The 15,554-nt window shown below is 33.1% G+C and overlaps 1 protein-coding gene across 3 annotated transcripts; it reads right to left on the bottom strand.

Moving 5' to 3' along the window:
• Positions 1 to 307: 307 nt before the first annotated feature.
• On the bottom strand, positions 308 to 13,948 carry LOC110634728 (mitotic spindle checkpoint protein MAD1). Of its 3 annotated transcripts, none has more exons than XR_009143222.1 (17): positions 13,619 to 13,948; positions 11,938 to 12,037; positions 11,167 to 11,327; positions 7,630 to 7,827; positions 7,458 to 7,550; positions 7,119 to 7,235; positions 6,445 to 6,692; positions 5,500 to 5,671; positions 4,921 to 5,031; positions 4,614 to 4,817; positions 4,228 to 4,390; positions 3,199 to 3,289; positions 3,040 to 3,109; positions 2,591 to 2,719; positions 2,252 to 2,290; positions 1,700 to 1,849; positions 308 to 767 (listed from the first exon to the last, which is right to left on the bottom strand). XR_009143222.1 is itself a non-coding variant. In XM_021783856.2 (17 exons), exons 1-16 carry the CDS (start codon positions 13,799 to 13,801, stop codon positions 1,760 to 1,762), a joined length of 2,169 nt encoding a protein of 722 aa, XP_021639548.2. In that variant the 5' UTR covers positions 13,802 to 13,948; the 3' UTR covers positions 308 to 767; positions 1,715 to 1,759. The 3 variants fall into 3 exon arrangements, 2 of the variants coding, with proteins under 2 accessions (XP_021639548.2, XP_021639551.2); XM_021783856.2 differs by having other exon boundaries at positions 1,715 to 1,849; XM_021783859.2 differs by lacking the exon at positions 308 to 767 and adding an exon at positions 1,530 to 1,622 and having other exon boundaries at positions 1,715 to 1,849.
• Positions 13,949 to 15,554: the final 1,606 nt, after the last annotated feature.

The raw sequence follows: 15,554 nt of genomic DNA, 5'->3' as shown, positions 1-15,554 counted from the left end.
GTGAGACTGTAAGAGGACTATGAGAGATTGTTATCCTATATATAATGTGATTACCTAATTACCTGTGTAGAAAATCATGAGTTCTTATTAGTTTAAAGAATCAAACCTAATTAAGGATCTTAAGAAAATAAAAGTAAAAGAAGATAAAGCTATTATCTTCTTCCACTGCTTTCTTTTTCAATAGGTAGAAGTCTATGCCTACACTAGTCATTGCAGTCCATAGAGCCATGCATAGACCATAAAAGCAGCTCAACCTCTTAAATTAATTAACAGGCCAGCAATTTCAAATTTTCCAAAAAGCAAAAGATAGAAAACAGGATCATCAGATTCATAGCATTCAAGTGATTGACATTTGATAGTGACATTAGGGTTTTCTCAAATTTCTTAAAAGAGATTATCACCATTGCCAAAACCTTACATAACCACTCAACAAATTAGCAATGACCATCATCATCATTAGCAAAGTCAGCACAAGCACATCCTTCATTAGCTAGTAGCCACTGAAAGTTGAGAGCTTTCAATTTAGTCAAAAATTAGGGATTAAATCTTTAGAGCGCTCAAAAATCCATCACCACTGCGAAGAAAGCGGCACTATAATATGCTTTTTTAACCATCTTTTCAAGCCCATCTATTCTTTCCCATCATCCCATCTTTCTTTACTCATGCACTAACAAACTCCTTGCCTGCCAACTGTTCTCACTCGATGTAGCATGGATGCCTCCAAAGCATCACATTTTCTTTGTCAAAAGCAGACGATAATGCTATAGCTGAAAAGAAAATTTCTGATGTTACATTTAAATAATATAAGGATTTGAAATTTGGAGACTTGGATGAAAATGAAAATGAAAATGCATAATTCGAAAATGTACCTAATACATCATAATTGGACTTAAAAATGACAACAAAACCCAAGCATTTCATATTTATTAGCCAAGCACAGTGAAAAACAGAATACATCAATCCCCAGGACAAGGCAAGTGCTCATATTATTGACCAAAGTTCGAATACTGAGCTAGAACATAAAAGAGGTAAAAGATGGGGAAATATGCACAGCTTAGCGTTCAATTACTCGTATACTTCAAAACAGAAATCATCCCAAGCTAGGAAAGATGGTCTTAGCTGAAGTGACACAAGTGAAGAATGATGGTGGTGGTGGTTTTGTATTATTGAGGCATAGCCGTTCATGGGATGTATACTCCATAATTGCGATTAAAAGCCATGGGAAGACCAAAGGAAATGGATCAATACCGTAAAGTTTGGACAGTTAACAGTAATGCACCTCAATTTCTTAAACTTTTTCCCCACGCTCACTTTTTCTTCACCTTTCTCCATCACAAAGGGTACAAGCATAATTTGACACAAATAAGCTTAAATTCTGATGAGGACTCAAAAGGTTGGAAGGTCACCAAAAGTTGAATTATTTGAACTAGACTCCAGTCAAAAGGAGTGCCAGAGAGAATTATTAGGTTCTAAATAGTTGGCATATCAACAGCATCCAGGGGCATATGCGGAACAGAGAATCACCATCAAATCTTGAAGTGCCAAAAACCAACATATTACATATTTTTGGCAGTTCATTTCACATGCTAATAATACAAAAGCATCAAATCTCTCTTTCGCAGCTGTATAATTAAAAAGATCATGCTAAGTTAACAGCATAATCAACTGGGAAATAAAATAATTAAGATACAGAACACACTGATTTTCAACATACGAGAAATCAGGAGCATCTGGGGAAATCTTGGTATTTTGATTTGTATCAAGATAGAGTTCTTCTGTTGAAAGACTCCACTGTCAAGTTGGCTGTGAACGCTGGGATAGAATTCATCTTATGAATAAATATATCAACCTGCAAAAGGCAGGCTTAGGATGAGTAGCATTCGCCCCAATACAGGCCAGCAATTCAGATGACCTATCACCTTACTTGAAGAATTTTAAGTACTAACACAAAATAGATAATCCAAACCAGCTGCTTCAAAAAAAGAATCCCTTCACAAGCATGGCCAAGGAATCAAATTGGAACTCATTTCAAGTTTTATGAAAGAACCAAATTGATAATCTTGAACATTATTTGACATGATTGGAGAGACCCATTTTAACCTCGAGAAATGTCTGTATAAATCCAATAGACAGCCATCTCGAAAAACATATGAGATCAGTAATTCACAAGTATATGCACACAAACTGTGTTTGTGCACCTTTGGATGTGAGTCCATAAACACGCATTCTTAGAAAAGGTTTTGCTACATACCTGACGAGATATCTCAGACTGAGAGGTGTAAGCATTCGCCTGTTGCAAATGAAAAATAGTTTAAAATTCTTCTTTGCTTGCTACAATGAATGTACCTAATATAGTACTACATAGACATTTCTGCAGCCTAAGGAAAATACAGTCCTAGAAATCCCACCAAAAGAAAGCAGGAAAAAAAGAAAAAAACAGTAATTGCAATAGTCACTTTGTACAGCACCAAAGGAACCAATACCATACTCTAAAATCCCGTTTATGAATTTATGCATGAGAAAATTTTCATGTTAAATGCTATGGAAGATATAACTCACAATTCTGTGGAACCATATTTCACTATCTTACCAAAATGTTTGTATTTCCTGATTCATATTCAAATTCAAGCTTCTCATCATCATTTTGCGCATAGATAGACTGAAGGGTAAAATGAGTAACCGGAATTCCATTCGACCGCTGGTGTTCATCCATTACAATCTGCCAAAAACGTCATTTAAGCAAAAAATATGCTTCTTTTCAAACCAAAGAAAAGGTATTTTTGGTTAGCACATTGACATGAAAAGATGGCATTTTCAAATGTATGCTTCTGACAATTATCTCATGCACATGTATTGAACAATGAAAAGAAATTTTATTCGTTCAATTATAGAGTAGAAATGCCAAAACCGTTTCAATAGTAGGAGCTTAAAACAAAGGCAACAAATGGCATTTGCAGCCTCATTCAAACAAGTAAATGAGATGAAAATCCAACATGTTTACCAAACTCTACAAAATGCAGTGAGAAATACATATGATACCTTGTAACCAAACAATTCGCAACATGCCCTCCTAAACACTGAAATTCTATCAGCAAAAACAGTCTTGTATCTGTTCATTGGATAAACTTGAATGCTTTAGTAATGGAGAAAAGTTGAAAAATAGAACTCTTGAAATGTTCTTTTATCAACACCAATCACCTTTCTTCACGTTTTTCAAGAGTTGCAATTTGTTCTTTTAACTGTGTCATTTTCCCAGATATATAGGAATCCACCAGCTTTCCAGCATCGCCTGTGCAATTAATACAATAAGAGAAAAACACTGAAGTCAACACGCAAATGACAGATAAGCTATAGAATTCTTAAGGTGATAAATTACAAAATATAATTTATTAGAAAGTTCATTTTTGTTCAAGAAGTCTATTCCAAGTATGGAAGCAAAGTGGTTTACTGTATGGCAGTGTCCTGCAGCCACACTGCCATATCTGGCATGCAAGTTTCAAAACTTGCCTGAACAGTATCAACTAGAACCATCAAAGGAGAAAGATCCTGTCTGGGTAATCCAGAAGATGGCAATTAGGGAATACACACAGATTATTCAACCACAATCAAGTCCTGCTACTTGATTCTGGTTGGCAAGGACTATGAGATGAGACATCTTGACTGCAAAATTAAAATCATGGCTCAAAACACATAATATTTTGAGAGGGCATGAAGCCCATCAAGGAGCCGGAGGAAAGAATTTTATTCCATACAGCATACTGGCTTAAGCATCAAGAATCTAGATGTTTGAAAAACTATACTATTCCATATAATCTGAAAAGGGTCCTTCAAAATTCTTAACATTACACAGCAACCAAACATGTCAAACCAATGCAAACACAGTGTATTACACCCAAATTATTTATACTAAGTCTGAAAAAAGAATTAAGAGCAATTCATGAATCTTAAGCCATTCACCAAAGTTACAGATTAACAAGTGGGCATTTTCAGGCACAAGACCGAAGGAATCTCAATGAGAGGATTTATGATCTGCATCTGCTACCATATAAAGGCTAAGAATTGAAGCCACTTAGTAAAGACAAAAGAAGAAGCCAATGACATGAAGCCATGATGCTTAAATGTAGACTTTTATGAATTATAACAAGCATAAATCTATAACTTTTTGAAGCCAATAGCTTACAGGGAAAAAAAGAATAAGTATTGCTGTTCAACAGCATTGCTTGATACCTGACTGACTCTTTAATTCTTCAACAGCTTGTAACTTCTCCTTTGTCTTCTGCAACTCAGTACGCAAAGCCTCTATAGTTTGTTTGGCATCATTATCAACTGCAAGAGTATTCACCATTCTCAATACTTTTGTGTTTGTGGCAGAATAGTCACCATGACCTAGCTGTGAAGGAAAATAGCACTAATGTCAAGGACATGAAATAAATTAAGCATCTTAATGAAGTTTCATTTGTCTCACCAAATCAAAATGAATGAAAGTAAAAAGAGAACAAAAATGGTAATGAAAAATATCTCAATGATATTAAAAAATCACTTGACCTGATTTTCATTTTAAGGTGTCCTTGAACAAAATATTATACAAAATTAGCAATAAATTGTAAACAAACCTTGGACTCCAATAGAGAAATCTCTGAACGAAGCCGGTCACTCTCCCTTTCCAGCGATTTGATTCTCCTAGCTTCATTATTCAGCCTGTCATTGAGCAACTTTATTTCATCAAGTTGTCGATTATTAACTTCTTTTTTTTCATGTAAATTACGCTCCAATTCTTTAATTAAACAATCCCTCTTCATAAGAGATGATTCAAGTTCCTGCACATAAAAACAATGTGCAAACAAAGACCATCAAGAAAGGTCAGAAGAATTTCCAAAATGAAGAAAACAGAAAGGAGGAAGGAAAGGGGTAAGATAAGACCTGAAGAAGACTTCCAGAAGCTGCTCCATCCCCTGCTTGTTCATTCTTTGACCTCCTCAATTCATCAACAATATTTTTCAACCTATCTCTCTCTTCAGTAACCGCAGAAAGCTGAAAATAACATCAATATTTTTGTAAAGAAAATGATTAAAACATTTAAAAAAAAAAAAAGAAAATCATAGATGGTTGAAAATCAATATTAAGTGTCACATAGAAATAAAGTAGATCAATGTTTTCAGGTGCACATAATACCCTCTGCAAATCAGCACCTAAAGCAAGAATTGTATTTCTTCCAATAAAATGAACCAACACTGGCTGCCTAACATAGCAAGCAATGGAGTGATAATGTCAAAGGCAAAAAGAGTTATGTTTTCATAGAAAATAGATGCAGCATTTGGTCAACAACAGCTCCCCTAACTGCAGCTGAATAGATCAACTACAGAGAAGGACAAAGCCCACTACAGTGGTAAGGCCTCCAATTTACACACGACTCACTAGTCAAATGAAAAAAAAAAATTAGAAAAAGTAAAGAAACATGGAAATTGTAAATAGCCTGAAACTACCTAAACCAACACTTACCATCAATTCAATCTGATTGACCTCCAATTTCAAGCCTTCTGCCTTCTCTTTAGCCAATGCAGTCTCAGTTTCAGCATTTTGTTTGCCAAGTTGGGCAGCATCCAGAGCCACCTCCATTTGTTTCAATCGCGCATTTGCCTCACCCACCTTAATCATGTTATCAATCACCTCTCTGCATTGAAAGAAAATATCAGTGTTTGAGAAAGAATTACAATGAGAGTAGAAAAAGAACTACATTAAAAACACTAACTCCAAGCCTTTCCTTTAAGATCACAATCACTTTTTATCTTTGCAATAAAGCAACAGATGGGTAGCATTGAAAACAAGAAGTTATTCAACACTTCAGAAGCTATACAGAAACAAAATCACTTCCAATTAGCAACCTGCTTTACAAAGTATAACTAGTACAAGGACATGCCTAACCCCTTCCCACCACAGACCACTTCCGCCCAAGGTCACTGAACTTCTCATTAATTTCAACAAGTCAAAAAAACCCATTTGTATCAGAAACAATACATTTTTTTTTTTTTCAACAAGGTCACTATTGACAAAATTTTATCAGGATTTAGCAAATTTATGATGTGTTGACTAAGTAAGAAAGCTCCATAAATCTATTATAAATTGTATAACTAGATTAGAAAATTTTTACTTGGTTACTCGTAAAAAATCTTGCAGAAAATTCTACCCAAACCTAATAATAGCAACCTTAATGAAACAAAAGTAAAATTGAGTAATTGTACTAATACAAATTGAAATTTAGTAACCAACTGAAATCAATAAAAGTTCAATGACCACAGATGAAATCAACCCTATCACCAACATGATTATATTTTGAGAAAAAAAAATAGCATTCTTCTTTTAAAAAGTATAACTTTCTATCTCCTGCCAACCCTAAAGTGGTCTTTAATGATGAACCCATGAGTATCAACTTCAGGCTATACATACTTCTGTAAAGCTGAAAACTTAAGAGGTATATCGTCACAGCATGACACATCAGGGATGTCTTTTATCATCAACTTCCAAGAAGACAACTCGTCCTCCAACTTCCTCATATTTAGCTCACACTCTCGTAACTTGGATAACTCTGACTCTGCCGTCTCTTTGCGGCTCTTTTCTTCCAATAATTTCTCCTTTAATAACTCAATGTTCTCATAAGACGATTTCAATTTTCTTGCTTCTCTCACTTCAGACTCCTGCTCAAATGTCAAATATAGATAAATCACATAACTATAAGAGGAATGGATTCATGTAATAACTAATAAAAGTCTGCAAAATGCTATACATATGTGATGTGAAATCCATCAACACCCCAAATTTACTATGGCTTGCAGCTGGATTTTGAAAAATTCTGCATCATGTTCCCTTGGGAATGAAATAAACTGCAATAAAATTTCTCTTTTTTTTTTTTCCCGGATTATACTTGGGAAAACATGTAAAGTGCTTAGATTTTGATCGTAGGATAATGCTCATTGTAATGGTCTATAGCAATGCGTTTAAAGCCACTACACAGCACATTTATCAAGGGCAAGAACCCATACAGGCTTATACCATAATACGTGCAATAAATTAAAGGAACAAAAATTTAACATAACAAAGTAACACAATGGAGACAAACTTACGTAATTCCTAAGCTCTTCTTGGAGATGTTTAACCAAAATATTGCTCTCCGTAGAAGCAACTCCTTGAATCGTTAAACTCGATAATTTCTTCTCTAGTTCACTCTTCTGGTGAAAGCACTGAGTGGGAAATCAGAAGCATTTAATGAGAAACCAACCAAGGCTCTACTAATGCTACAGCTTCAAACAAGGATATGTGGACTTATCCACGTTTAAAATATAAAATTATCTAAGGATGCTGCTCAGTAAGAACAGTTCAAAAAGGAAGGTGGGAACAAGAAGTAAAAGTTTTGAAGAGAATAATAGAAAGGGATTAAAACAAAATAAAAATATAAATGGCACCTCACTTAGTTGCAATTTTAGATCTTCTAGCTGCTCCTTCAGTAGCTCTGATTCCTTCCCAGCATTTTTAGCTCTGAATTCCATTCTTTCAAGCTACAAAGAGGAGAAATCCACATGTTAATAAACATAAAGGCTGATAAGCCATTCTAGAGAACCCACAAATTCAGCTTACATCTGCAGTTATCCTGGAAACAGTAAGTTCTGAATCTCCTCGCAGCTGTGCAAGCTCATTATTGAGGCACTTTTTCTCTCTGTCTATGCTTTCAGAAAGATGGGAAAGCTTTCCCTCCAAAACACTTGCTTTCTCTTCTGCAGAAGTTGCTGAGGATTCAGCTTTTTTCCGAAGGTTTCTCTCATTTTCCAGCTTTATCTAAGAAGAAATGAAGAGGGCATAAGAAAGCCAAAATGCAAAATATATGACAACGCAGCAAAAAGAAAACAAAAGACTGAGTATCTAAGGGGTTAATCCATAGTTATCAAATTAAGATTTGAATCGAGAATTGAAATCTTCATTTTGTGACTAGAGAATTGATTCAATAAAAATTCTCAAAATTAATTAAAAATGATATATGTTCCAAAAAATAAGTAAAAAAAATGTCACAATAATATATTTTGATAAATATAGAATTATCGTTTACCTAATTAGAAGTATAATTTATAGCAGAACAATATATTCTTATTATGTTATATATTTTTTTAAACTGACTTGGAGAAGAGTAGTACAACATGACCTAGAAGCATTACACATTCTCGAGGATTTAACCAAAAATCGTTTAGAGTGGAGAAAGAGAATCCATATAACTGACTTCAAATTTTTGGGATAAAGGCTTAGTTAAATTGAGTTGAGTTGAGTTTATGTTATATAGTTTTAACAATATATTCTTATTATGTTATATAGTTTTATGTTATAATTATAAATTTGTAGACAATGATCATCATTGTACATGCGTTGAAACTGTTATTTAAGTTTGATTAAATAATTAAATAATAAAAAAGGATTGTGGGCAACTGATTAAATTAATAGGTTAAGATATACTAATATAAAATGACATAATTTCACAACTACAATTAGAGGAGTAAATTAACCCCAAAAAAAATTAAAAATAAAGAAAAGGGAGAGGGAAAAGAATGGCTGATGGAAGAAAAATAGTTAGGGGAAGATTTTATGAGCACTTATCATACTAGAAATAAAGTGAAATCTAAAATTTTGAAGCCTAGGGTCTAACAACCTTTTAGAAAAAGACTTGACTGAATCAGTTAGATTCGTACCAATTCACTCAATTCACTATCAAATTATAAGATTCGATCAAAATTTAGGTACATTAATCCAAAACTATTTGCCTAAATTATATGTACCCAATTAGTGCTGAAGCTTTGGAACTAAACATTTACTCAGAATCTATACTATTTGATATTAATAACAGCTGACTGCTGAAAATTGCAACAAGTTTGAGTGAACTGTAATGTTTTTCTGTTCACTTTCAAACAACATTTATTTCTTGCTGGAAGAATGTCAATGGCAATGGATGTGAATGTGTGATCATGAGGCCCAGGGCAGCAGACATGATGAAAGTGGCAGTGGTGTTGGCTGTCACGGTCGTGTCGGTACTCGGTAGTGTCAGTAGCAATACTGATGTTGGTCATTTTAGTGGTGGAATTGGAAATAATAATGATGGTTGCAACAGTAGTAATAATGATATTAAGATAACAAATTGACAAATTGTGATGGAGTGGTAATTAATGACTTCATGCATATAATGTTAATAAATCCTGTAATTCATGCAACCAGAGTTTCCTTGGAGTGTAGATTGAATGTTTCATTATTCTTTTTCAATCAAAATGGAACTGACAAGCTTCATGAGACAGTCTTTAGGCCACATTACTGTGAGGGATATGACTAGGGGTGTTCAGTTCCGGTTCGGTTCAGGGTTTACCAAAATTTCAGTACGGTTCCGGTTCAGTTCTTCATTGTTTCGATTCTAGTTCGATACAGTTATCAGTTCTTCATTTCCAGTTCGGTTCCATAAGATTCTGGTTCAGTTCTCGATTCTTAAAATAATTTTATGTAATTATTTTCTTAAAAAGTCATTCTTAAATTAGTATTTAAGTTTTGAATTGGGTTGTTAATACATAATATATCCTACAATATATATGTTAGCTATACCTAAATTATATAATCTTTAACTATAAGGTGCATATATAATTTAGGATTAAATATATTATATAATATATAATAGTATAAGTATATCATATAATATACATTTTAACTATTTATTAATCATATAATTATTAACTATAAAATGCAAATATAATTAAGAATTAATATATAAACATATGTATAAATTTGGTTCTCAGTTCAGTTCCGGTTTGGTACGACTCCAGTACGGTTTCGATTCAGTTCTTAGTGAAAAATCAAAATCGAATCAAAATATTAAAACAAATTCGGTTCAGTACAGTTTTTCAGTTTGGTTCGGTTCGGTTCGGTTCCCCAAGAACCGTGCACAACCCTAGACATGACAAGATGAAAATTAATCTCCCATTCTTATGCATCTGTTGCACTGATTGGACAGGAAAGGAGGGGCCATGTTCTGTCCAATCTCCATTTCGTTTGTCCTCTAGCCCCATCCCCCCTCTCAACGGTTTTGTTAGTCCAATGACATGAGACTAATCTAATAAAATTGTTCTCAAAACCGCTATGTGCCTGTTCAATCACTTGTTCTACTAGCAAAAACCATAGGACAGGACAACTGTTTCTTTCATTATTGTGTTTCCCGAAATTGTCTAGTCTCTCACACCAATGACCAATCTAAGCCAATTAGTTGACAAAAATGCTATCAAACACATTAAAATGATTGATTATTGAAATTTTCAACTGTCACTACCGAATTAGATTATCAAACACAGCTTAAGTCTTTTGAAATATGGTGCATGATTCATAAATTCCAAGTGCACAAGATTTCTAAATTGGACAAATAGCTAAGGTGATCACATAATTTGGATATGCAAAATTCAGCACACAGCAGGTTCTTAACTAGGACTACTCTCTCAGAAGTCCAAGTGCAGCCATTCATCCCCATGAAGGCATTAAGATGAGCATAGTAAGAATCCACATAACACAATAAAAAGAAAAAGAAAGAAAGAAGCTGGTAACAAGTCCAGTACAATTCAATTACCACAATCTCACTTGTGTGATGACATGAACAAAGTTTCCCATGTGTTGATGGAGAAATGCTTTTGGACATGTTCATGATTAAGTAATTAAGTTATGTCTTTCTCCTTTCTAACAAAAATAATTCTCTCCACTCCATTTGCAACCATGATGAATGCCAACTTCTTTATTAAGCCAGAAGCAACACCTTTAGGATCAGATTTGTTGATAGAGTGTTGGAAGAATTGTTTTACACAACACATTAGACAATCTAATCATCCATATTTCAAAGAAAAATTCAGATAAATCACTTACTATTGTTGTGTTAGGAAATCACCAAAACCAAGAAATACTGATTTCATAGTTCAACAGAACTCTCAAACTTAAAGGCAGTAATGATATGGAACCAAATGCATTAATTAATACAACGTGCAAGTGTAAGTCAATCTTAGAAAAATACTCACCCTTGCCCATTAGTATGAGATATAAATATCTAAATTAGAACAGGTCGTAGGGGAGAATCAGGTGACCCAGCTCATTACTTTGGTTCCAAAAGGTTACCTCAAGTTTACTGCACAATTCTAATTGTTTCTTCAACCTCTCCTGGGAATCATTGATCTCCATTAAAAGTTGCTGTTGCAGTGCCTGTTCACGTCCTTTGGCAGCAGCAAGTTCTTGTTCAGCATATAGGAATTGATCTCGAAATTTCTTCCTTTCTGCTTCTGCAAGGGTTAGAATTATTTGGACAATACAAATATCAGCCAGTCCCCAAAAAAAAAAAATAAAAAAAGATAAATGCTATCATGCATGATAGGTAAATATGCAATGAACACATTTTAAAAAAATTTAAAACAAAAAACTAATACCTCTCAAATAAACATTTGCACAGGATTGCAGACATGATGACACATAAGATAGCAGTAATTACATAGCATTCCCCAAACTTAGATTATCTAGCACAGTGACCATGTAAAAGAATTATATAACTTTGTGTGGAAAAATTAAAATTATCTGGACTAATTCAAATTTGTAAACAAAGATTAATGAAGACAGAATTTTAGCTCAAGCATACTTTTGCATCTGTCTCTTGCTTCAGATGACATTTGAGAGGGAGAAAAGCCAATAAAGAAAATATATATTCTGTTGTTTTTGAAAATTTATGGGAAGGCTAAACATTATACTGTAAAGGACATCAAACACAGATATTTATGAAAGCATAACTGCATAACAACTAAAAGCATAACAATGTATAGAAAATATCTATATAAGCAAAATTTTTAATCAAGGCAAATTTGGGATACAATTTAATGCTATCCTCCTCTTGTAACCCACCAGCTTTGCAGAAGTTCTCATTTAAAGTCTCCAATTTAGATTTATAATCACAAACTTGCTTCTCCGCATTGCTCAAGGCATCCAGAAAATCTGATTTAACCTGCAATATGTTGATAAGATGAAGAATTGTCACTCTTATAAATAACACAGAAGAAATTAAGGCTTTCATGTATCAAAGTTTAAAAATACAACTACTGAGACATGGCACCAATACAAATCAAGAGTAGAAACTAGTGACCAAGAAAAAGAAATTTACCCAATAAACTTTCCCATAGAAACAATTACTCCAATTACAAAAACTACAAGAAATTAATTGTGGTGTCCATCACTGCAGAGAAGCCTGACTGCCAATTGGGTATGCTTCCAACACAGTACATCAAAAGCATCAAATTTCCAACAATTACCTCAGACCTAATGGGGCAACCTAATTTCCCAAGGTTACACACGACAAAGAAAAAGTGAGAGTGCCTATTCACACAGAAACTTGAACCCTATTAAATATATTAAGACTTAAGAGCCCAACTTTTAGTTTAGGATTTTTACAATAATTTGAAGTGACATAAACAGACTTGAATTCTGATTTTATGGCCTATGGGTATATATCTGGGGTTTTTGGTTCCGTTCGGAACCAAATGGGAGCAAAAAGCAATTGAGTTGGGATGGGATGCTGGGATGCATTGGACTGTTCAAGATTCTGTGAACAGTACAAATACACTGCCTTAGTGATTTCCCATGCCAGACCTCAAAGTCTCTCTAAGGCTCATATTGACAATAATTTGCAACTTACTCCCTTCTTTTCTTTTCTCCAAATCGAATATGACAAAACTCATAACTAAACCAAATCCCATGAATACTCTTTTGGTCTGCGAAACTTAAATTAATGACTAAAACTAAAATTGCCTTCTGCATTACTGATCTTCCATTTGACCTAAATTATCAACCTCTTGATCATTTCAAATGATTGCTCAGAAACCAACGTTAAAGAAATGTACATTATGAGATAATGTACATAGCCATTGCATTAGACATCAAGAAACTGAAAAGAAGACATTCCTTGCTCACATAAGAGTTTGTCGCTAGCAAAATTCATGAACCTAACACAGCCCAATATCCAACGCTGCAGAGCCGCAGACATCACTACGGATGAAGTTGTTTGCTAAAACTTAAATCTGATTATCCACTCATGATCGTACTCACAATCTATTCATACAACTCACATCACACTATATTCATTCGCTTTGCCACACTCTTGCGCTAAATTAAAATATAAGAAACCTCTATTTTAAAAACTGTTCATCCGAATGGATGAGCTCGTTTTTCTAAGGCAACTTCTAATTCCAAACCTCTGGCACAATAATTCTCTTTGTTAACTTGCTTTTCCGCTTGGAGGCAAATATAGAACCATTTAATTATTAAGAGTTCTATTAATTGATTAGAATATTTAAAAGCCCCCGATCATACCTCGCTTAACTCCAAGAAATATGACCTCACTCGTAAAAGACCATCCGATGCTGAATTTAAGCTATAACCCAAAGCATCTCCAGCTAAAAGAAAACTATAAAGTCCCAAAAATCGCCACATAGAAAATCGCATACCACTAAGTAACATTTACCAACTAAAATCAGCAATTCAAAATTCCAATTCACGCAGCGCAAACATACACAGAAACAAATTCACCTACCATTTGGCGGCATTGGTAGGTGCAGAGCATGTGATCAGACGGTTGAGGTTCATGAGAGGATTCAGGCAATTGAACCACAGGGTCTTCGTAAATAACAAGCCGGCGATCAGAACCGACCGGCGAGCTCTCGATGGCTTTGGCATCGTCTCTAGGTCTCTTCGGCGGTGGAGTTCTAAAAATCATCCTCTTCTCTCTCTCACAAACACTCTGTCTCTCTCAAAAATTTCTAGGGTTTCAAGGTTCAACTTGTATCAACACTGTTGCTGGATGCGTAGCAAAATTGGATGGGTACTTTAATTTGAAAGCAGAGGCGCCATTTTAAAAGGTTCTCTGCTTCTCGTCCTAAAATTATGGCTAAACGTGTAATTTAGCCCCTTAACTTTAGGAGGATTTAAGGTTTAGTCCTTAATTTTTTAATTAATCTCAATTAACCCCTCAATCCCTATAAAATTGATCAATTCAGCCCAAGTTATAAGATAATTAGAGCTGCACAGAAATCAGTTATAATTGGAAAATTGAATCGATGTATATTTTAAAAATAGATGAAATTCAATCAAATTATATTATTGACATTTCCAAAAAAAAATGCATAATTAATTGATCACTTCTAATTACCTAAATATTCTTGTGTATACAAAGTAGAGAATTTGGTAGGCATATAGTAATATTGAAAATATATTTTTTATATTATTTTTAAATTAAAAATAAAAATAATTTTTTTTTAATTATTTTTATTAAAATTAATGATTATTTAATATAATTATAATGATAAAGATTCAATTGTAAATTTTATCAAATTTTATAAATTAAATTATTTGATTTTTAAAATATAAAAGTTAAATTATACTTTTTGTCAAATTTTAATTAAATTACAGTTTATTATTTTATTTTATTTTACTTCTCTTTTTGAGAGGTCTTACAACAAAGACAAATAATAATAATAATAATAATAATAATAATAATAATAATAATAACGTAATGAAATTCTGTTCACGTGTTTCGTGGCACGTGTGTTCTCCTTTTATTGCATCCTTAAAATTCCGCAAATTATGAAACATGATGCATTGTCCGATTCGTCAAGTCTTGAAACACGAAATTGCCACAAATCAAGAAACATAAAACCCAACCCTCGTCGCGCGTACGTCCTTTTTCTCTCAAATTATTTTTTCGATTTATTAACTCATAAATATTTTTAAAGAATTATAATTATTAACAATAATATAAATTATTTTTTTTTTGTATATAAATAATAATCATACTTAAAATTTTTATAGTGATTAAAAACATAATTAGATAATCTTATTTTTATAAAAAAAATATTAATAATTTACTTAATTATTTTTTATTTAAATTATATGAATATATATTATATTTTATAAGAATAAAGGATAAAATTAAAAAAAAATAATTAATTTTTTTTATTTTTTAAATATGATAAATAATTTTAAATAAAATAAAATATTAAATATAATTATTATTTATGAACGGATAAAATACCTTTCTAATTATATATTTTAGGTTTAAACAAGCATATTTCATCAAATATCATAATATGTATGTATATTAATTTTTATTTTTCTTTGATATGGCTTTTAAGGAGTTGTGTTTTTGAGGTGTCTGCCAAACTGATATGGCCTGGCAATTTTCTAGGTCTGTTAGCAAATGGATGATCTCATCACACCAGCTACAATATTTCAATTTGGCATCCGAAGATCGTTTAAGGGCAACAACGTCTTTCACAAATTGCTCAAGAATTCCATCCATCCTCCTTGATAGCTATGATAACCTCTTCCCATATGTTAGGGACTGCATTGATTGATCGGAGTACCTTGAATGTTTGAGCACAACAGGTTTGGAATCCCTTGACTCATATAATGAAAATAAATTAAGCTTGATCCAACCCCAAAATTAGTTTTTTCTTTTTTTTTTTCAAGAT

This window comes from Hevea brasiliensis, chromosome 14 (genome assembly GCF_030052815.1).
Source record: "Hevea brasiliensis isolate MT/VB/25A 57/8 chromosome 14, ASM3005281v1, whole genome shotgun sequence".
In the NCBI taxonomy this organism is placed as follows: Eukaryota; Viridiplantae; Streptophyta; class Magnoliopsida; order Malpighiales; family Euphorbiaceae; genus Hevea; species Hevea brasiliensis.
The sequence above is the reverse complement of the archived record's forward strand: the minus strand, read 5'-3'. Positions and strand labels throughout refer to the sequence as shown.